The 22,047-nt window shown below is 56.4% G+C and overlaps 7 protein-coding genes across 7 annotated transcripts; all 7 read left to right on the top strand.

Annotated features, from left to right (window-relative positions):
* Positions 1–1,098: 1,098 nt before the first annotated feature.
* On the top strand, positions 1,099–3,745 carry DL89DRAFT_265454 (uncharacterized protein). The gene is made up of 7 exons (XM_040886674.1): positions 1,099–1,412; positions 1,453–1,598; positions 1,691–1,925; positions 2,023–2,207; positions 2,328–2,375; positions 2,403–3,101; positions 3,167–3,745. The coding sequence occupies exons 1-7, from the start codon at positions 1,205–1,207 to the stop codon at positions 3,614–3,616; spliced, it is 1,971 nt and encodes a 656-aa protein (XP_040746714.1). The 5' UTR covers positions 1,099–1,204; the 3' UTR covers positions 3,617–3,745.
* A 247-nt stretch (positions 3,746–3,992) lies between these two features.
* On the top strand, positions 3,993–4,835 carry DL89DRAFT_265453 (V-type proton ATPase proteolipid subunit; the record flags this gene model as incomplete). The annotated part of the gene is made up of 2 exons (XM_040886673.1): positions 3,993–4,080; positions 4,176–4,835. The coding sequence occupies 2 exons, from the start codon at positions 3,996–3,998 to the stop codon at positions 4,592–4,594; spliced, it is 504 nt and encodes a 167-aa protein (XP_040746713.1). The 3' UTR covers positions 4,595–4,835.
* A 643-nt stretch (positions 4,836–5,478) lies between these two features.
* Positions 5,479–6,934, top strand: DL89DRAFT_265452 (uncharacterized protein). The gene is made up of 2 exons (XM_040886672.1): positions 5,479–5,804; positions 5,848–6,934. The coding sequence occupies exons 1-2, from the start codon at positions 5,538–5,540 to the stop codon at positions 6,832–6,834; spliced, it is 1,254 nt and encodes a 417-aa protein (XP_040746712.1). The 5' UTR covers positions 5,479–5,537; the 3' UTR covers positions 6,835–6,934.
* Positions 6,935–7,513: 579 nt separating this feature from the next.
* On the top strand, positions 7,514–11,555 carry DL89DRAFT_291060 (uncharacterized protein; the record flags this gene model as incomplete). The annotated part of the gene is made up of 2 exons (XM_040890157.1): positions 7,514–8,074; positions 8,757–11,555. 2 exons carry the CDS (start codon positions 7,514–7,516, stop codon positions 11,553–11,555), a joined length of 3,360 nt encoding a protein of 1,119 aa, XP_040746711.1.
* A 692-nt stretch (positions 11,556–12,247) lies between these two features.
* Positions 12,248–13,992, top strand: DL89DRAFT_265449 (uncharacterized protein). Its single transcript, XM_040886671.1, has one exon. The coding sequence runs from the start codon at positions 12,526–12,528 to the stop codon at positions 13,936–13,938; it is 1,413 nt and encodes a 470-aa protein (XP_040746710.1). The 5' UTR covers positions 12,248–12,525; the 3' UTR covers positions 13,939–13,992.
* Positions 13,993–16,810: 2,818 nt separating this feature from the next.
* On the top strand, positions 16,811–19,034 carry DL89DRAFT_265447 (AICARFT/IMPCHase bienzyme). Its single transcript, XM_040886670.1, has 2 exons — positions 16,811–18,086; positions 18,118–19,034. The coding sequence occupies exons 1-2, from the start codon at positions 16,954–16,956 to the stop codon at positions 18,713–18,715; spliced, it is 1,731 nt and encodes a 576-aa protein (XP_040746709.1). The 5' UTR covers positions 16,811–16,953; the 3' UTR covers positions 18,716–19,034.
* Positions 19,035–19,117: 83 nt separating this feature from the next.
* DL89DRAFT_320951 (dihydrolipoyl dehydrogenase) lies at positions 19,118–21,311 on the top strand (the record flags this gene model as incomplete). The annotated part of the gene is made up of 4 exons (XM_040891246.1): positions 19,118–19,150; positions 19,250–19,292; positions 19,387–19,463; positions 19,690–21,311. The coding sequence occupies 4 exons, from the start codon at positions 19,118–19,120 to the stop codon at positions 21,007–21,009; spliced, it is 1,473 nt and encodes a 490-aa protein (XP_040746708.1). The 3' UTR covers positions 21,010–21,311.
* Positions 21,312–22,047: the final 736 nt, after the last annotated feature.

Here is a 22,047-nt window from a genome sequence, read left to right as displayed (position 1 = left end):
AGCGGTTTTACACCAACAAGCAGATAGAGGAGATTGCAGCCGAGGAGTGCGCCGAGTGCGAGTACACATGGCGGAAATGCTCGATTGACCCGCCGACCATGTACGATCGGTTCTTTGGGTGCCGGAAGCTCAGAGCAGAGTACTACGACTGCATGGAGACAATGAGGGTAGGTAGACACAGCATTAGGGTCCGCAATTGCCAAGAGCATCAAGCGTTGCGACTGAACACACTGTTTTGCTTGTGTAGAAGGCGCTCAAGGAAAAGTCAGGCAAGGAGCCACTGGTTAAGGCAGAGTAAAAGGGGTGTTCCGCATGTTGTTGTCATGTACGAGTACCATCTATTAGACATTCATACAGTGTTGACAATATATTGCGTCCATTTGGGTTTCGCTCTGGCAAACATATTGACTTGGCACCGCACAGGGCAGTAAAAGCGAGTACCAAGCTTCGAAAGTTGCGGTAAATATTGGTAAAGATTTCCCTCCACCAACCGGCCGCCTCAACGCCTGATGCTAGCATCAGTGGCCGGAAACCCCACTGCTTATGGCCTCCCCCACCATTTTAGGCAGACGGCTATGGCATGGCTTCCCAGTACATTTGCTGCATCTGCGTGCGCGCTCATGTGACGGCCCAGATTCCCACCAGTGCTTCGAGGACATACTTCGGCTGCCATGAAGGAGATTTCTCCTTTGCTGCTCCATCTGCGGTCGGAGAATTCCAGCCTGGCATGCGCGGCAATATCAGAGACGCAGCTGAGAGGAACGGCCCCTGGGTTGGGCATTCCCATGTGAGAGCACGTACCCGTGACCTTGAAGATCCAGAGCAGCCAGAGCAGCCAGAGCACGGCTCGGCCCACTCAGGGACGCTTACGTATGCGCTCTGCCGAAAAGGACAACAGAACGAAGGACACCTTCGATGGCTGCTCTGGGGATCCAGCACCCTCGCTTCAGGACTAGGCGCGAAGGGAGGGAAAAGAGTAGTGTCATGCGCTGGCCTTCGCTGGATGCTGGTGTTTCGGACCCACGTGATCAATCCGGTATAAAAAAGAGTCACCTCTACACCGCCGCTTAAACTGATTCCTCTCGTTAACAGCTCACCCTCCTCTCTCCTCGCTCTACACTACCCACCCCACCAGCTATTTTTCCCTCTTCCAAGCTATATATTTCATCCTTCTCTCTGTACTATTGTATTATTCAGTCTTGAAATGGCCAGTCGTCTTCTCTGCCAGAACCATATCGCCACAAGTCTCCTGAGGCACCAGGCTTCGCGTGCATCCAGCAGGTTTGCCGCCCGCCACGCCGCAGCGCTGCTCAGCACATCGGCAGCAGCACGCAAGGCCGGGCGCGAGTGGGATTACATTGATGGGCCGCCAGCATCCAAGACCAAGGCGGGCGGCAAAACCAAGGCGCCAGGTTCCATCCAGGGCAGCGCCTTGCAGGGCAGCAGCACCAGCACGCCTGGCGGCACGGGCGGGCGATCAGTCCACGGGCAACCATGACAACACGGCCCGCGGAACAGGCGGCTCGGAATCCTCCGCGGGCGGTGCAGCACACACGCCGCAAGCAAACAACGGCATGGAGCCAATCAGCCCCCGCATGGTAAGGACGAAACTTCTCCAAAGAGCAGGCTATCTGTGAGCGAAGATTCTTGTATGGTTGGTTAATTCCCTGCTGGGCTTTTTTGCCTGTAGATTGTGCGGTACCTGGACGAGTATGTTATCGGGCAGGAGCGTGCAAAGAAGACGCTGGCGGTTGCGGTGTATAACCACTATAATCGTGTGCGCGCGAATACGCTCAAGCGGCAGCGCGAGCAGCTGTCTGCAGCCTTTGCTGCTGCGACCTCTGCGCCTGCATCGGGCAATCCCTTCCACCCTCCAACGCAGCAGCATGGGTATATTGACCCGGCCACTGCCGACCGGCAACAAGGTAAGAGATAGTTCATAAGCTACAACACCACTGGTTGGTGCTATGGCCACCCATCCCCCAACTAGTGGCTGCTAACTAATTGGGAAATACCATGTAGGCCGCAATGGTACTGGCAGCGCGTATCCGATACACCAGTATCCATTTGTCAATCGCCCGTGGAATGGAGCATTTGAAAACAGCGGGCTGTTTATTCATGACACGCCTGGTGCCCTCTGTCCAGCCAACGTCCTCAAATACCCTCGCCTGAATCACCCCCTGCAGGCGCCTCCAATACAGCCAAGAGTGCTGAGCCCCCGTCTCCACCGCAGCCTCAATCCGCCTCTCCACTGGAGAGCGCTCTTTTTGACACGCAGCTGGAGAAGAGCAACGTGCTTCTGATTGGTCCCGACGGGCTCTGGCAAGACGCTGCTGGCCAAGACGCTGGCGCAGGTGCTGGATGTGCCATTCTCGGTGTCGGACGCGACGCCATTGACGCAGGCCGGGTACGTGGGCGAGGACGTCGAGATGGTGATCCAGCGGCTGCTGCAAAACTGCGACTACGACGTCGCACGTGCTGAGCATGGCATTGTGTTTATTGATGAGATCGATAAGATCGCCCGCAAGCCCGACTCGTTCTCAATGTCCAAAGATGTGTCGGGCGAGGGCGTGCAGCAGGGCCTACTGCGCATGCTCGAGGGCACTGTGGTGACAGTGACCGACAAGACTGGCCATGGGAACAGCAGTGGCGGCGGAGCAGGTGGCCATTCGCCGTTTTCGCCGACGGGACTCGGCTCAACCACGTCGCAGACGACGCAGCCGCCTGCTGCGCCTGGGGCAGCGCCCAGCAACATGGGTGTGGGTGGGCCGCTGCGGCGAGGCGGGCCGATGTCGAGTGCCTTTGGACCGCCAGGCAATGGCGCACCGGGCGGCTTCGGCAGCGGGCTGGGCGGGCCGCTGGGCGGCGGAGGCGGCAAAGGCGAGGTGTACCATGTCGACACCAGCAACATCCTGTTTGTGCTCAGCGGTGCGTTCGTGGGCCTGGACAAAATCGTGATGGAGCGGGCGGCCAAGGCGTCGATTGGGTTCGGCAACCCGGTGCGCCGTGCCGGCGACACCACATCGCCGGTGGACTTGCAGAGCATGAATGTGTCGCCCGTGTACTTTAGCGACAGCGCGAGCCTCTCGGGCGGCTCGGCCGTGCCGTTCAATCCGCTCGACTACGCAGAGCCCAGCGATCTGATAAAGTTTGGCCTTATCCCGAGTTCATCGGCCGGCTGCCGGTGCTGACCTCTGTTGGCGCGCTGAACAAGGACTCGCTGGTGCGCGTGCTGGTCGAGCCCAAGAACGCCCTGGTGCGGCAGTACGAGGCGCTGCTGGCGCTCAGCGGCTCGCAGCTGCATATCACCAAGCAGGCGCTGTACACCATTGCGCAGCAGGCCATTGACAAGCAGACCGGCGCACGTGGGCTGAGGCGGATCATGGAGAATCTGCTGCTGGAGCCCATGTTTGACTGCCCGGGGTCGTCAGTGCGGCATGTGGTGATCGACTCAGATGTCGCTGCGTTCAAGAAGCGGCCCATGTACTTTAGCAAGATCCAGGAGGCCGATGTAGAGGCCGCCATCTGGAACGACGATGGCGCCAGCGGCCAGCAGCCGCAGCCAGATGCCTCAGGCGAGGGTGCCAAGAAGCGGTCGGCTGCATCGTCAGCGTGACTGGCTCGGTCGGCTCGGACCGGACTCGGCCCCCTGATGCCCACAGCATTTTTGTTTTTATTTCGTTGTAGCGAACATATTTCCTCCTGTTTTCAATTTTCTCCACTTTCAAGCTCATTTGAACTTTTATCATTTTAGCGCATTTACCTTATCACCCACTCCAGCAACGTTAGAGAGTAATTAGAAAGGTAAAACCTCCTTGGAGGACAGGGGGAGGGCGCGCTGTGCTGCAACGGACCGCCTGGGGTGGGGAATCCGGCGGCAATCTAACCTGGGAATCTAACCTGAGAATCTAGAGCAGTCCCAAAGTCGCCTACTATACTTTGCTTTTTTCTTTCTCGCAGACCGCCTTCCACTAAAATCTAAACCACTTTATAGAATGTCCGCCGTTGTCCACGACTATTGCCCTGTCTACTCGCCCATTTTCGGTTCGCTGGGCTGTGCCGCTGCCACAATCTTTTGCTGTAAGTTGAAATTCTCGCGTAGATGAGCAGCCAGCAGCAGCACAGGAAGAATCAAGCATATACACTAATGATCGGCTAATTGATGTTCTCTGTAGGCTTCGGCGCTGCTTACGGCACAGCAAAGTCGGGTGTCGGTATCTCGGCCATGGGCATCCTGCGTCCTGACCTGGTGGTGCGCAGCATCGTGCCTGTGGTCATGGCCGGTATTATCGGTATCTACGGTCTTGTCGTTTCGGTTCTGATTACTGACGGTCTCAAGCAGCAGATGGCTCTGTACACGGGCTTCATCCAGCTGGGCGCCGGTCTTGCTGTGGGTCTGTCGGGCATGGCTGCTGGATTCGCCATTGGTATTGTTGGAGACGCCGGCGTGCGCGCTACTGCCCAGCAGCCGCGTCTGTATGTCGGTATGATTCTGATTCTCATTTTCGCTGAGGTGCTGGCTCTGTACGGTCTGATTGTCGGTCTGATCCTGAACACCAAGGCTACCGGCGGCGATGTCAGCTGCGGCAACTAGTTCCAACTTTTCTCGTAACCCTCTTGTCCTAGAACCGAAATGAACTCTTGATTTTGGTCTCTCCTCCCCTGATCAGCCTTTGCTGGCTTTGGAGAAATTTTGAAGCCGCTGCTACCCGCGCCAGTATTGCGGCGACAGAGGCGGTGGATACGGTGCGCGTGCGCAGAGAGTGAGCCGATGCGGACGGACCACCGCTTTGTCCTTCTGCTCGCCGTGGGGAAGCGATCTCCAGAATAAAAAGCCCCCTGCTACACAGAAAAACAACCGGTGACGTTATCCCCGTACAAGGCAACAAGGAGGAGCGGTGAAATAAGGTGCTTGGCTCCGTCGCTCTAAACAAAAAAAATCTCCTTTTAGGCCGCCAGTGTCACTCAATGCACCCACCCGTCTGCCTCCCTTTTCTTACGCGGCGACGTGGTTGGCACCAAGATGTAATGTCTACCTTGGCCGATTAGCTCGGCTCTGCCCGATGCACGTATATGTATCACCCAGCGGGAGAGGTGCTGAAAGAAAATATGCGATTGAGAGATATCCCCCGTCCACACGCTCCGCCTACCGCTGGCAGAACAGCCCCCAGGCACTGCAGCAGCCAGAATGGCATTTCTTGGTGCGCTAAATATGGCAGCGGGTTGGTGGATATGTCCCGTCGCGGGTACTGAGGGGTTTAGTGCAAAATAGCGGGTACGACGGAAGAGGCAGCCCACTGCGGTCATTTTCTGCCTTGCCCTCATCGGTCCAAACTCCTTGCCGTGCGCAATACCTGTGCTGCCCGCGATTCGTCGCAGTGGCGAAGGCAGAGGGGATTTGCAAGAGCAGTGTCTGGGAGCGCTGACGACGGCCTTTTTATTAGCAGTCGTGCTTTGCAAAAAGTTTTTAGAGGCAATCGAGTATAAAAGATAAGACGGGTGCTCCATCTCCTCCACCAGCTTTTGATTTTTTCATTATGTCCATTCGCTCTCTTGTTTCTGCTTCAGCACGCATTTGTACTCTATCTAGCCGCCGCACCGCTTCTTCGCGCATCGCTCCGCTTATTCCAAGATACACTAGCATCCGCACAATGTCGACTCCTGCCCGCGCACTCTGCCTCATTCCCGGTCCCGTCGAGATGACCGACGCTGTCCTCCAGGCACACAGCACCCCTGCCACCGCCCACACCGACCCGCACTTTGTCAACGTGTTCGGCGAGACCATCGGTCTGCTGCGCGAGGTCGTCGGCACCAAGACCGCCCAGCCGTTCGTCATCGCCGGCTCAGGGCACCCTGGGCTGGGATCAGACCGCGGCCAACCTGCTGGAGGCTGGCGACAACGCCCTGGTTCTGTCCAACGGCTACTTTGGCGAGGGACTGGCTGACTGCCTCGAGACCTACGGCGCCACCGTGACCCGCCTGCGCTCGGAGCCGGGCACGCGCCAGACCAAGGCTGCGGTCGCGCAGGCCCTGCGCGCCAACAAGTACAAGCTGATCACGATCTCGCAGGTCGATACCTCGACCGGAGTTCTGGACGACGTCAAGGGCGTCGCCGAGGTCGTCCGCGAGCACTCGCCGGAGACGCTGGTAGTCGTCGACGGAGTGTGCGCGACCGCCGCCGAGCGCCTGTACTTTGATGCCTGGGGCGTCGATGTAGTGATCACGGCGTCGCAGAAGGCGCTGGGCTCGCCGCCCGGTCTGTCGATCGTCGTGGCGTCGCAGAAGGCGCTGGGCGTGCTTGCTGCGCGCAAGACGCCGGTCCCCGCGTACTACATCAACTGGGGCCGCTGGCTGCCGATCATGAAGGCGTACGAGGAGCGTGCCCCCAAGTACTTCGCTACGCCGGCTGTCCAGGCCATCTATGCGCTGAACACCTCGCTCAAGGACCTGCTGTCGAACGGCGGCATGGAGAGCGTGTTTGAGGCGCACGAGCGCACCTCGGCCCGCGTCAAGGCCGCCGTTGCTTCGTGGGGTCTCAAGACCGTCGCGGTCTCGACCGAGTGCGCCGCCACCGCCATGACTGCCATCTGGCTGCCCGAGTCGATCCAGGCTGCTGACATTCTGCCCAAGCTCAAGGCCAAGGGCGTTGTTGCTGCCGCCGGTATCCTGAACGGCAAGGCCCAGCGCTACTTCCGCCTCGGGCACATGGGCATCACTGCCACCAAGGACAACGGCTACGTTGACATCATGCTCAAGGCTGCCGCTGAGGCCCTCGAGGAGTGCGGCCACAACATCGGCCCTGCCTCTGGCCGCACCACTCCCCCTCGTCTGTAAATGGATTTGCTTATAGATAAGGAACAAATGTCTTCATTTGGGGTTAGTAGATGTCGACCCCCGCTCTTTTTCCTAATTTGATTCATATAACCACCCTGCCCATATATGCCATGCTGGACCTTGTGATGTTGGGGTGGAGCAGCACTAATCAAGTGCCCCAGCGTAGAAAACAAGCAGGCCCCAACCTCCACAGAGGCAGCGAGGCGCAGGGTATGCCGAGTAAGACGCCGAGTGTTCCAGGCAGTTAGCTGATACCCAGCTGATCGGGAATCAGTGGCGCGATCCATCATTGGTAGGCGCGGGCTGCCACCAGTGAGAGCGTCCAATGCAAAATCGATGGTCATCGGATATGATTTTGCCGCGCGTAATGATTGGCTCAAAATGCACGTGAGGATATGGCCAGGTTTTTTATTTTGCTAAGAGCTGGTTTTTTCTACTCGCAAAATTTTCTGTTCTTATTTTTTGGTCATAGTATTCTTTTTCGAACCTCGTCCTTTCTTCCCCCTTGATATACACATATTTTTCTACCTGTAGATTTGGGTTCCATCGAGCGCAAAATTGCGAAACTGTTTTTACATTAGGGGGCTATTTATTCTCATACTTCGTGCTCTCCTGCGTCCAGTGCCCTGGCATTTTATACTTTTACATCTCACACAATCACCTCTTCTTTCGAGTCTCAATGAACGCTACTAATAACGGTTCAGCCGACGGCAACACAGCCGGTATGGCCAACAACCTCCGCGATTACTTGCGCACAGACCTTGCTGACAACACGCAGTACAGTCAGCAGCAACAACAACAGCAGCAGCAGTTTCAGCAGCAGCTCCAGCAGCAAGCGCTGACGCCTGACTTTTCAGCACTCCTCATGTCGGCAACAGCAGCAACGCGCTCAACGCCCGGCTCGCCGGCAGCGTTTGCGAGCGGCCTCGGATTCAACTCAGTGCGCACATCGCCGGTGATGGCGCCGTCGCTGCCGCAGTCGCCCAAGAACAACTTTGGCGGGCTAGATGCGCGGCACAGCTTCACGAACCTGGCGAGCCTGATGCAACAGCCGTATGGGCTCGACTCGCTGAGTAATAGCGCGGCTCCCTCGGCAACAGCGAGCCCGACGTCAGGTGCCTTCAACAGGCGCGGGATTCTCACGGGCATGGCCAATTTGAACATGTCGCAGCTGCCGCCGACGTCCATTACCTCTAGCACGGCGTTTATGGGCAACTTTGGCAGTACTGCTCTGGACCCGGTAAGTTGTTTGTTGTTTGTTGTCGATCGGCGCCCTGCTTCTGTTTCGCTGTTTGTGCTTTTCCCCCTCCTCCAGTTCCTACAGCCATGCTCTCCTCTTTTACCCGCTCCCTCGACAGCAGTGCCCGGCTAAAAAAGGAGGACGAGGGTGTGTTTTTTCTTTCGTCTTGGCTTGCGCAATGGCGTGCATGTGGCAATGGGCACGCTGTCCACATGGCCGCGCTTTTTTCTTTCAGCTTCGTCATGAGTGGTTCATTCTGGAATAACGAGTCCAGGTTTCTTCTCCGGGCGCGGGCCCCGTTTGCCTCTTTTGCTTGAAAGCGTGCACTGGAGAGGGCCTTCGTTCTTTTTTTGTTGTCTGTGCAGATGGCGATTGTATGCACAGGGTGCATTTCAATTATTTGCTCTATTCCCTCTTTCGTCAGTCTCTTACGCATGCTGCAGAAACGTGGAGACGCCAGCGCTGCCTGTTTACGACTCGGAGAAGCCCGCAGTTTCAATTGTGACTGGCTCGCTTTGCATCCAGCGCCATTGTGCGAAGGATTGCTGGCTTCTTGTGTCCCCTGCCTGGCCCTAGAGCCTGAATAACGCACTATTCTGCTCATTGGGACAAGGGAGCCTTGATTCGAGAGAAGAATACGGGCAGTACACGCACTAATCCGCAAAGACACCTCCCATTGTAGAGCAGCACCGGCTTTGGCGCATCGCCGTTTGCGTCGCCCAGCACAGCGTCGCCTGGAATCACTGGCAGCGCTGCTATGGCCGTGTCGGCAGCAACAGCGGCCATCCCGCGTATCAACGCAATGCACCACCAGACGCTGATTGCATCACGGCAGCCGCCGCCGCTGACGCCGACTGTCAGCCCGGACTTTTTGCGGAGCGTCGAGGAGGCCAAGGCCAAGGGCCTGCGCATCGAGGTGGACGGCATTGCCAGCGAGAACGCCAAATCACGTGTCGAAACGCAGATAAAGATCACGCTGCGTCTTGTGACTGAAGGCGGCGAGCGCGTCAACTGCTGGTCGCACCTGGCGCTGCCCGAGATGCTCGTGTCGCGCGAAAAGTTCCGGCACCGGCTGCACAAGAATCCGCACTCGGAGTCGTCGATGCCCGTGTCGGACCAGCATGTGGTCAGCCTCGAGGCCAAAATCATATGCTCTAGCGACCCAACGCGCAAGGTCGAGACGTGCATTGGGTGCATTCGCCGCGAGTACAAGCGCTCGCTGCGACGCAAGGACAACCGGCTGCGCAGTGCGGCGCCGAGCACGTGCACAACGCCAGCCCAGAGTCGGCCGGGTTCGCCAACAGGCGAAGGGTCGAGTGGACGGCCGATGACAGGCACCATGGAGATGGATTGGGACGACCGACGCATTGCGGTGGAGAAGCAGCGTATTGTGATCTTCAACTGCAACGATCTGCTCGAGTTCAGCAAGGGCGAGGTGATCCTGCCGACGCGCATCACCTGCTACTGCCGGCACCACAACGAAAAGGTTGGTTTCTGCATCTGCTTCACGCTCAAGGACGCCCAGGGCAAGGTACTGGCCACACACATGACGGCACCGATCATGATTACCGACGACCACAAATCAACAAAGTTCAAGACTGACCGCAAGACGCGCGGCCGTGCCGAGTACGACCGCCACGGCGACGGCAACGCTGCATATGCCAACCATGCGCTGGCCGGGGTCTCCGGCAGCAGCGCCAATCTGCACATGGTCGACCCGTCCAGCGGTGGCCTGCCGGGGCGCCAAGCGATGTCGGCGCGTAACTCGCCGACGATGCGGCCATTCCACCACCACCCTTTGCTCGACACGTATTCGCAGTTCGCTTCGCTTGCGGGCACTCCCAGCATTGGCAACACGCCTCTGGGCTCGCCGATGCTGTCGGCTGCGAGTCTAACTGGCTTCGACTCGTCGTTCAATCTGCCACAGTCGGCAACCACGTCAATGTTTGGCAATCTGGGCGGATCTCCCAGTACCGCACACGCGTCGCCCCAGACGCTCCTGCCTATGGGCCAGCAACAGCAGCAACAGCGGCGACAGCAGCAGCAACAACAACAGCAGGCGAACAATCTGTCGCTGCTGTCGGGCCAGAACGCGCTATTCCAGGGCATGGGCAGTACGGCTGCAGGCACGACGTCATTGATGACGCAGCTGAGCGGCAGCGGGCAGATGGAGCCCATCCAGATCAGTCAGCTGATGCCAGCGCAGGGGCCTGTCGCCGGTGGCGCAAATATCCTGATTACTGGGCACGGATTCCACCCCAACATCGCGGTTTATTTCGGAACAGGGCGTGCGAGCCGGCTGCAGGTGCTGTCGTCATCAAATCTGACCTGCGTTCTGCCCCCCACCAATGCCTCGGGGCCGGTGCCGGTTCTGGTCAGGGATCTGCTGACGATGAATGTCTACGAGGCTAGCGGTCTGATCACGTCCGAGCAGCAGCAGCAGCAGCAGGTGCCGCAGGTGGGGCAGCCGGGCGTGTTCAAGTACGTCGAGGACACCGACCAGGCGATGCTTGAGCTCGCATTGCAGGTGGTTGGCCTGCGGCAGGGCAACCAGCTCGGCAAGGACGACGGCATGCGGCTTGGTTCTCTGTCGGCGCAGGTGAGCCCGATCATGCAGAACAAGAGCGCCAGTTCGTCGCGCATGTCGAGTCCCAGCGGCAACAGCAACCACTCGCCATCGCACGCCTCGCAACAGCAGCAGCCAACGACACCCAATAAGGTCCTGCAGGACCAGATTGTACTGACGACGCTGCGCGCACTGCGCCTGGCCAGCGAGCAGCGCAACCTGGTCGAGATTGAGAGCAACCTGGTGAAGCTGTTTATGACACTGATCAACAAGGGCCAGCTGGAGCCGAGCCGGCTGTCGATGAAGCACGACACGAGCGGCCGCACGCTGCTGCACTTCTCGGCGCTGCTGGGCATGCTGACGCTGCTGACGTTCCTAGCGACGCACGGTGTGCTACTGGACGAGACCGACAACAGCGAGCTGACAGCGCTGCACTTTGCCAGCATGTTTGGGCGAACCGAGATTGTCGAGGTGCTTCTGAATTCGGGCGCCTCAACGACGATCCGGAGCGGCCTGGGGCATTCTGCCGTCGATCTTGCGCGTGAAGCCGGGCACGTCGCCATTCTGAACCTATTCGAGGAGCGCGACGGATACATGAGCTTTATCAAGGATGATCCGATCGAGTCGGCGGCGGAGAGCGCCCAGCTCGGCCTGCTCCCGCAGGTCACCATTGGCGCGGGCTTTTCCGTCAATGCCGACGGCTCGATCTCGCAGGGCAGCGGAGGATTCAGCGGGCTGACGATGGCATCGATTCCCCCCAGCCTGTTCTCCGGCGCGTCCATGGCCAACAACCCCGCCCTGATGTTTTCCCAGGCACTGCCGCAGGCATCGTCATCGGCCCAGCCAATGACTCTCGCTACATCCGCAGCTGATTTCGCCCAGCAGCAGCAGCAGCAGCAGCAGCAGCGGCAGTGATGGCGAGGGATGCATGTTGACATAATATGCACATCCCACATTCCACCCTCCGTATCCGGGATGATGCTTTTTCTTTTCCTCTCTGGAGTTTGTCCATTAAATCTCTTTCTCTCTTTCTCTCGCTCTCCCACCCTTGCCCCATTTCCGTTTTGCATATGCAGAGTTTTATTGAACTGTGCAAATCTGCTCAAAGCTGGAATCCATTGATTTTCTGCAACAAAAACCGACCATCCTCTTTTCGGACTGACGGTCTTTCATGTGCGAAGCTGCAAATGCGAAGCGGGATTCTGCAATCAATCTTGCTCCCCATCTTGCTCCAAGCTGTGTCAATAGCAGGATCTACCGTTTACAGGACTGAGACCGGCAGCAGCACAAAAAACAAATGAGGAAATGGACAAGGGGGAGGACACGTTTCTGTTTGCGAACCCGCAAGGCGCTGCTTGAAAATTGAGAATGCACGGTGTCTCATCTATTCTGCACTGCTCGCAATAGCTCGTCGAATTGTGCATATTCGAAACCAGCTAGTGTGCGACAAATCAAGCCCACTATTCTATGAATTCCAGCGCACTAGCTCTTTTTTTTCACTGTTGTACTGTGAATTTTTTGGGAATAGGCTGGTTTTAAAAGGATGCTCTTTTGGAGGGACACAACTTGAACCTTTTTTAATGTCCTTTTTTTTCCTTCCTCCTTGCTATTGATTGTTCATTGAAATCTATTTTCTGCGTTGCTCTCCCCTTGTGCCTGTATCGGTTTCCGAAATTCGCAGTTGAGGTTTTCTCGCCTTTACAATAAGAACACATTCAGCTATTCTTCAGCAAAGGACTCTTTCTCTGTTGTATATAATTGTACGATTCCTGGGCTGTTCTCGAGATTTTTCTTATTCATCACACCCGCACCTCCCCCCACACACCTTTCTTATCTTCTTCTCCTACACATACACCCTCACACATTTTTGTATACTCATAATATCATGGATAAGGCCCGCATTCTCAGCAACCTCTCCTGGTCAACAAAGCTTCGCCGCAGTAACAGCAGGCACAGTAAGGCAGGGCGTCGGAAAGAAATTGCATTCCCGCCTCCTCTCCCCGTCGAATCCACCGACTACTCGTCGGCCACAGAAACCGAGCCCTTCCCTACCCTGCAAGGCAGTGATTTCCAGCTCGCCATGCAGCACTTTGCCGACGCACCAGAAGACGCATACGAGCCAGTCAGCGGATTCTGGCAGAAACTGGACCGCAAACTCAGCGCTGGCGGTGAAGACACAATGACACGCGGCATCGACCAGTCAATGGTGGACGGCGTTGACGGCGACGGATGGCGCGAGACATACCGCGAATTCAGTGACGCACTTGCCGGCGACATGCATCCGGTCGTAGCGGCATTCGTTGCCGCGCAATCCAGCAACTCAACAGTGGTTCTGGGCGCAGAGCACATCTGGCTGATGGTCCTGCAGGCGCTGTCGGCGGTGGTGAAGACAGGCCATGGCGAGTTTGCTGCAGGAGGCAATGATAAGCTGTGGAAGGAGCTGCGGAAATCGTCGGGCGTGCCAGCACGGCTCACAGACACTAGCGAGCGCGAATGCCGGTTGTTTGCCAGTCACATGGACGGATACCATCCTTTGTATACGTCGAATGGTGCCGCGCCGATTGTCATGGCGGCGGCTGTTGCTGGCCATGTGCATACGGGTCGGGTAGAGTACGGGCGGATGGAAAGCAGTGGCAGCATCCGGAATGTCATGATGCGCAAACCCCGTGGCATTGGGCGCGGAGCACGGCGGAGCATCCGCGGCCTGCAGCTGGTCGGCACCATTCAGGCGTGGTCCGCGTTATGTATGATGACAAGGCAGCTGAAGGAGACATATGCTGGCCAGGGCATCGACTGGTGGCTGTACCGGGCCCACAAGGTATGCGGCGACCTGACAAACTACTTTGCTGCGCAATTCGAGTTTATCGACAACGAGCCGACGCGGCGCTGGCGCCAATGGACACTACAGGCGCTGGAAACGACCCCGGGCAGGTTCGACGGCTGGCTTGCTTCGCTATTTTCTGTCGACAATACCGGCACCGCCATCCATACTGACAAAAAGTTTGGCATGGAGTGGACAAAAGTGCCGTCGGGCGTCGATGTCCAGAGGGTGGCGGTCACCAAGGACTCGTGGCAGAATTTGTATTCGGGCTTTGTCGGCCAGCAGAGAATGGTCAGGGCTAGGGTAGCGAATCGGAGTGGCACGCTGCATGGCGATGATGAGTTCCCGGCCATTGTTATCAGGGATTGTGCCAGCACCTTAACCGAGTCCGATGATACGGGCTTTGAAGAGGGCGAGGCTGGGATTGAGTGTGCCGTGGCGCCGGTCATCGGATGGGCGCTGGACCGACAGCTGTGAACAAAACAAAAGGTATAGATTTTATTATCTGCAAAAATACAATTAAATTATTTCGGCCATTACTTCAGATACGCTGTGCTAAGCATGTCCTGCAGCGCTGTTGCACGCCAGAAGCCGTGGTTCCTGACGTCACCATAGTGAACATATCAAGAATTCTGGACGAAGGCCCCACCTTTGGAAAATAGACACACCCACACCTCGTTGTCACGCGTGATCAATCCAAAAGCAAAGCGCCGGTTGAACTGGGCACAGTAGGTGCTGCGTGCTCTGCATCGGTTGTGCGTATGCCTTGTCAGCGATGTGCCATGTTTTGCCTGGTCGTGTCTCGATGGCAGCTAATGCATCTGTGTACTGGAAAACTGGTTGAGCCGGCTCGGTATTGGCTGCCCCTGTGTTCTGGGTCCTGCAGCGATGCCTGCCTCAATGATTGGAATATCGCCCGGTATTGCTGGGGCTGCACTCGACATTCATCATGATATATGTTTTCATGTCAAATAGGGGTAGCCTCCCAATATTATTGCTGGATGCAAGCTCATCGAGAGTTGACTGGGTTTTTTTTCTAATGTCAGCTACTAGAAATACTCTGCTCGCCGATGCCGAGCTCGGGCTGCTAGTCCAGCATGGGTTGACACGTCGATAAGAGCATCACGGCGAACCGGTCATTTGAACGTGTTGGATGGTTGTTGGTGCAATGGCGACCAGGGTGCCTAGAAGCAACTGCCTAGCGGAGCTTCTGTGCAGGTGTATAAATACACACTTGGCATGCATTATTGAACTCAGCCTTGGACACATTGCCCATTGTACTGTGCAGTGTGTTTTTGCGGCTGTGAATATCAATCAATTTGGCCAGAATCCGCTGTAGGCAACTGCCATAGTGCAACACAATGTTGTTATTGTATGCTGTCATCAGCTCGGTATCCACGTATGTTGCTACTTGATTCATGTCGCATACACCATGTAGCTCAATATCGCCATTATGTAATAGATAATCATAAATATGGTATCTAACTACATCACCGAAATCTGCGCTCGACAGTTCTGACTTGTCCTTCCGGTTGACGAAATCCTCGGCAGATATTGTGGTATTTGCCTTCAGGTTGCGATAAATGAATAAATAAATAAATCGAAAGAATCCCTTTTTTCACAAATGTTGCAGGGTCAAAAGCATCCTGTCAGCTAGTTGATGGAGTAATATCCATCGTGCAAGCATGTATGTATGCTCTTTGATGATATTGACACTATGTACAAATTGCTCTAGGCGGGGCAACATAGAATCACGGAAGCCAATACCACCAAGTGATGTCTTTATGACAGTAGTGCTGCGGGTAATATTCATTTGAGAAATTCAATAGGCAAAACAAGAAGAGAAATGATGGCTGTTCAGTTTTGCTTTATTGCATATGCATAGCATTAATGAACTTTTTATTAAACAACTATCTGGATTGCATGGTTCTTGGGGCCCTTAGCACTGATACAGTCTCTTGGATCAGTCTATACAGACTGGGTCCATTGTGGCCCAAATACTACTGCTTACGCATGTTCATAAGACAAATTAATTTATAAAAATATATATACAATTATTGCATGGACCGCTAGAAGAGCAATATGGCCTTATTCAATGTGATGTTTATAGATAAATATCATAAGAGTGTTGCGCAGCCGGTGATGACCACCATGATGACGCCATGGAAGTTATCAGGCCGACCGACAATGAGAGCAGCTCTTGCGCTGAACCAATGGAGATATCTAGTGGAGACCTGTGACCACTACAATAACAACTTGTCACCCTGGATTTCACCAACGGAAGTCAGATACCGCACAAGATCAAAAAGGAGTTTACGGAGCAAGCCACCCAAACTCGTGTTGAAGCTTAAAGAGTTTTATCTTTTAATTAATTAAAAAGGTTCTAGCGGACGGTCGGACACTTTTTGGACAATAAAATCTTATATAGTAGGTAGAGACATCCTGTTTTGTAAATGGGAAGTTCGAAAGGAATCGAAAGTCGAAAGTCGAAAGTCGAAAGTCGAAGGGTATGAGAAAGGGTCTTTGGAAGATATGCTATGTCAAAGTAGCAAATAATAACCCTCACTGCCTTGTCAGCATGCGTACTTCATGTTCGAGGTAACGCTTGGCATACTTGCATTCGGAGTTGCAGCGAGGCACAGATGAATGATTGAGGATTTGGATTGCCGTGCGTATATCGAAAGCTAATCGGAAAGATGAGCTTGGCGATGACCAGGAGCCACGTGTGGGGTTCTGAGCCCACAGTTCTCAACAGAGTGCACGCATCTCAATGCCAACTGGTATTACTCACTGGTACCCCTTTTGTCGCCTACATCTTTCTGTGTCTTTGGAATTGGATACTGGTGGGTCTATGACCTGTGGCATACAGCAGCAGGCGCATCGAACTCATGTCCCAAGGAATATGATTTGCACCATCCCGTATGTAAAGCAACTGCGAGGCTGGCAGCAGGTGCTCAGACGCTTCTGAGCCAGTGAGCAAAAGGCATGAGCAGCTAGAAAGAGTCGCTCACACTCTGCCCTTTTGACGCCGATCCCAGTGTAGTCTTCCAGCTTAGATCGCTTTCATAATAACTAGTAGTGCTGGGCTGCTTGACAGCATCCTAGACGAGGCCAAGCACCACTGCCTTTGCCGTGCCAGCACGGAGAGCCGCTCGCCAGTCTGTCTGGTTACCTCGGTCCCCACAGTTGCATCAACAAACAGCTCCCTAATCCTCAAATCCGCTGGTCCCAGGCTGCCAAGTTACCCGGTTCCTGATCGGGACCAGTGCCAGTATTTTTTGCAATAGCGCTGTGGCGGCGATCTTTGCCTTCTTGACCCAACCGAAAAGTTTTGCTGAAAATCACAGGTATTTTACAAACCCCCGATCCTGAGCTCGTGAGTTTGGGGGGCAGAATTCACAGACCAGCTCTTATCGGACCTCTTCTGCCTCCACAACGCACCGACTTTTATTTATTTCTCACTCATAGCAACAAGACAGCCAAGCTACAACCATGTCCAAGCCCATTGCTCTTCTCTCTGTGTACGACAAGACCGGCCTTCTTGATCTGGCCAAGGAGCTGAGCTCGCTTGGTATCGAGCTGGTCGCCTCGGGTGGCACGTCCAAGCAGATCCGCGAGGCCGGACTCCCGGTCAAGGATGTCTCGGACATCACCAAGGCCCCCGAGATGCTCGGTGGGCGTGTCAAGACGCTGCATCCGGCTGTGCACGGCGGTATTCTTGCGCGGGACATTGCCAGCGACGAGGCGGATCTGGCGGCTCAGGCGATCAGCAAGATCACCTATGTATTCTGCAACCTGTACCCATTCAAGGACACTGTGGCTCGCGAGGGCGTGACCATCCCGGAGGCGGTTGAGGAGATCGACATTGGCGGTGTGACTCTGCTGCGTGCAGCGGCCAAGAACCACGCGCGCGTCAGCATCGTGTGCGACCCGACCGACTACCCGCAGCTGCTGAAGGAGATCAAGGCTGGCGGCGTCACTGAGGCTACGCGCCAGCGCTTTGCGCTCAAGGCATTTAACCACACAGCCGACTACGACACGGCCATCTCCGACTACTTCCGTCAGCAGTACTCGCAGGGTGCGTCGCAGCTGCCGCTGCGCTATGGTGCCAACCCGCACCAGAAGCCGGCCCAGGTGTTTGTCACCGAAGGCGAGCTGCCGATCAAGGTGCTAAACGGCTCGCCGGGCTACATCAACCTGCTGGATGCGCTCAACTCGTGGCCGCTGGTCAAGGAGCTGAAGCAGGCGCTGGGTCTGCCGGCTGCTGCGTCGTTCAAGCACGTGTCGCCCGCTGGCGCTGCCGTTGGCGTGCCGCTGTCGGAGGTCGAGAAGCAGGTGTACATGGTCGAGAACATCGATCTGACGCCCCTGGCCACTGCCTACGCGCGTGCCCGCGGTGCCGACCGCATGTCGTCGTTTGGCGACTGGGCGGCGCTCAGCGACGTGTGCGATGTGGCCACGGCCAAGATCATCTCCCGTGAGGTTTCCGATGGTGTGATTGCGCCGGGCTACGAGCCCGAGGCGCTGGCCATCCTGCAGAAGAAGAAGGGCGGCAAGTACTGCGTGCTGCAGATGGATCCGGCGTACGAGCCGTCGGAGCTCGAGACCCGCCAGGTGTATGGTCTGTCGATGCAGCAGCGCCGCAACGACGCCAAGATCACTCCCTGAGCTGTTTGCCAACGTCGTCAGCAAGAACAAGGACCTGACTGAGGCTGCCAAGCGCGATCTGGCTGTGGCCACGATTGCCCTCAAGTACACGCAATCCAACTCGGTCTGCTATGCCAAGAACGGCATGGTGGTCGGTCTGGGCGCGGGCCAACAGTCGCGCATCCACTGCACGCGCCTGGCAGGCGACAAGGCTGATAACTGGTGGCTGCGCCATCACCCGAAGGTGTTGGGCATGCAGTTTGCGGCCTCGGCCAAGCGCGCCGACAAGTCCAACGCCATCGATCTGTACGTGACCAACCAGACCGGCGAGGGCGTCGAGCTGGAGCAGTGGGAGGCCAACTTTGCCCGTGTGCCCGAGCTGCTGACTGCCGAGGAGCGCAAGGAGCACATGCAGAAGCTGGGCGGCGTCGTTGTGTCGTCGGATGCCTTCTTCCCGTTCTCGGACAACATCCACCGCGCCCACCGCTCGGGCGTCGACTATGTTGCTGCACCGTCGGGCAGTGTCATGGACAACGTGGTCATCGATACTGCCGATGCCTACAACATGGTCCTGGCGCACACCAACCTGCGCCTGTTCCACCACTAAGTTTCTATATCCAGAGCATTTCATAATCAACAAACAGGCTTTCGCATGTATATATTGCCGCTGGAAAAACCATGGCTCCAGGTTTTATCCGCTCTACAGGCTCCGCATACGCGGAATTTTCGTCCAAATATCCTAGGGCTGTGGGCGGCCAGTTAGCTCCTTACACTAAGAGGGATTTTATTTTTGCCAGGCGCGGCAATTTGCCTGCTACCCGTTCGCCACCGCGCTAGGCCGCGAGCCATGGATCAAAAATCGACGAGGCAGCTGGTGTGGCGAATATAATGTGCTGGCCACAGCCCAGCTTTTTTCGGCAGCAGACTGCCTTTTTATCTCCGCACACCTTTCTTCTTTGCCTCTATTTCTTACTCTTTCGTAGAGAATCAACCTTTCACAGATAAAACCATGCTTCGCTCGTTCGCTCCCAAGACCCGCACTGTAAGTTCAAAGCAGCACCGGAGCAGTGAATCTGTTGATCCTGTTGCACGCATGCTGGCTAAATTTCGCACCTGCTGCTGTAGGCTACTCCGTGCCCAGTCGAGCCTGTGGCAGGCTATCCGCGCATACAGCTCCGCCAAGGGTAAGTTCAGGACTGTCAAATGAGCTGGTTGCGCTGCACCAAGGAGGTTGATTTGTCTGCTTATCTCTATTCCTCTGTCTCGACCTTTCGGTAGAGTTCGACACCGTCGTTATCGGTGCTGGTCCCGGCGGTTACGTTGCTGCTATCAAGGCTGCCCAGCTCGGCCAGAAGGTAAGCTGCTAGATCCGCCATGGGAGGGCGCTTCCCACGCGCGCAGGCGGTTTGGAATGGTTTTTTTGCGCTCTTTGCCTCTCGGGGGCAGATCAGCCGAGCCTTTTCTCTCCCACGGGAGCTCACGTTCCAGCATTCCACACGCCCCCAACGGAAATCCACGCACTGCTTATCAGTGTAAAAATATTTGTGACCGGTTCTAACCAAAGAGCGCACTCGTCTGTAGACCGCGTGCATCGAGAAGCGCGAGACTCTCGGTGGCACCTGCCTGAACGTGGGCTGCATCCCGTCCAAGGCCATGCTGCACAACTCGCACCTGTACCACGAGGCCCAGCACGGCTTCGCCAAGCGCGGAATCGACGTCGGCGAGGTCAAGCTGAACCTGCCGCAGCTGCTGGCCGACAAGGAGAAGGCTGTGGGCGGCCTGACCAAGGGCATTGAGTTCCTGTTCAAGAAGAACGGCGTCGAGTGGCTCAAGGGCGTCGGCACGCTCAAGTCTGCCAACGACATCGAGGTGACCCTGAACGCCGGCGGCTCCGAGGCGATCAAGGCCAAGAACATCATCATTGCCACTGGCTCCGAGCCCTCGCCGTTCCCGGGCTTTGAGATCGACGAGAAGCAGATTGTGACCTCGACTGGCGCGCTGTCGCTGGAGTCGGTCCCTAAGAAGATGATTGTGATTGGCGGTGGTGTGATCGGTCTCGAGCTTGGCTCGGTCTGGAGCCGCCTTGGCTCCGAGGTCACTGTGGTCGAGTACATGCCGGCCATTGGCGCCGGTATGGACGCTGAGCTGGCCAAGGCCTTCCAGCGCTCGCTGTCGAAGCAGGGCCTGAAGTTCAAGACCAGCACCAAGGTCATTGACTCGGTCAAGAAGGACGGCAAGGTGCTTGTCAACGTCGAGTCGGCCAAGGGCGGCAAGAAGGATACCCTGGAGGCGGACGTTGTCCTGCTGTCTGTCGGCCGTCGCCCGTACACCGAGGGCCTGGGCCTGGAGAACGCTGGCGTCAAGACCGACTCGCGCGGCCGCGTCGAGCTGGGCAACGAGTTCCGCACCAACGTGTCGAACATCCGCGTTATCGGCGACGTGACTGTCGGCCCCATGCTGGCGCACAAGGCGGAGGAGGAGGGCATTGCTGCCGTCGAGTACATCACCAACGGCCACGGCCACGTCAACTACGACGTCATCCCCAGCGTCATCTACACCCACCCCGAGGTCGCCTGGGTTGGCAAGAACGAGCAGCAGCTCAAGGACGAGGGCATCAAGTACAAGGTCGGCTCGTTCCCGTTCTCGGCCAACTCGCGTGCCAAGACCATCGACGATGCCGAGGGTCTGGTCAAGATCATCACCGATGCTGAGACTGACCGCATCCTCGGCGCCCACATCATGGGCCCCAACGCCGGTGAGATGATTGCCGAGGCCTGCCTCGCGATGGAGTACGGCGGCTCTGCTGAGGACGTCGCCCGCACGTGCCACGCCCACCCGACCATGGCCGAGGCCTTCAAGGAGGCGTGCATGTCGGCTTACTCGAAGGCCATCCACGCTTAAAAATCCACCTCTACATTAAATTCCTTTTTCTACACATCCTTTTTATTCTATTGGGCTCAGCTGTTTTCTACATGAGTGACGCGCCGCCCGACTCGATGGCCTCGATTTCGAGCTCCGTCAGCGGTGACGGCCGGTAGCGTGCAGGCAGCTCCCAAAAGTTAATCGCCTCCTGCACGTTGCCAGCAGCCGGGGCAGCTTCCTGCTGCTTCGCCCAGAGCGTCTTGCGGGGACCGAGGAACTTTATCAGGGGGACGTGCCGGTGCCATTTGTACTGTGCAGCCGCCTGTCTAACGAGTGAAGCCTTCATTTTGTAAGCAAATCCTTTGCAGAAATTGAGGTGTGGAAAAATGTCGAAATGGGAGAGATAAAGACACAAGCAGATGCTGGCCTGCCCTTTTTCTCTCCGACTGCTGGTTATCTCTCCCAGCCCAAACAATTTCTCCGAGCAGCATCAGCAGCCAGGCCGCCGCATGATTTGACTAAATTATAGGGCAGATCAGCACCACCCGCTGCTGCTGGACCGTGCCCAGAGCAAGGCAAAATGTCCCAATATGGGGAATATGCGGTCTATTGTCCGAGGTCATTGCTGGGACATGCCAGCCCAGCAGCGACGCCAGATGATCCCCTCCAGCTCGAGCAGCCCATTTGCCCAAACCCCCGCACCAGCCGCGGCCATTTCCACACAAACCCAGGACAATGGCATGTCTGTGAGCGCGGGGACTTTGGGCCACAGAACATTCCTTGATAGTCACGCCAAGACACGAGCATGCAACCATTGTCCATCTCGCAGTTTTCATATACTTCGGCATTCGGGGGGGGGGGGGAGGTTAGCCCGCAACCTAGTGATCCGCCGTACCTTTTACTCGGTGCGAGAGCAGGGCGTCACACCATACACACGAGGTCCTTTGGCCATGGCCATCGTTCCTGTACTCCAGTGCCACAACTGCAGAATGACATATGCCCAATGATCTACGGCTGTCTGCAAGATCGTACAGACGGGAGATACTCTGGTCTTTGGCGCGAATTTTTCTTGTTTGA

Source organism: Linderina pennispora (assembly GCF_002104995.1).
Source record: "Linderina pennispora strain ATCC 12442 chromosome Unknown DL89scaffold_2, whole genome shotgun sequence".
In the NCBI taxonomy this organism is placed as follows: domain Eukaryota; kingdom Fungi; phylum Kickxellomycota; class Kickxellomycetes; order Kickxellales; family Kickxellaceae; genus Linderina; species Linderina pennispora.
This window is presented reverse-complemented; position numbering and strand designations above follow the sequence as displayed.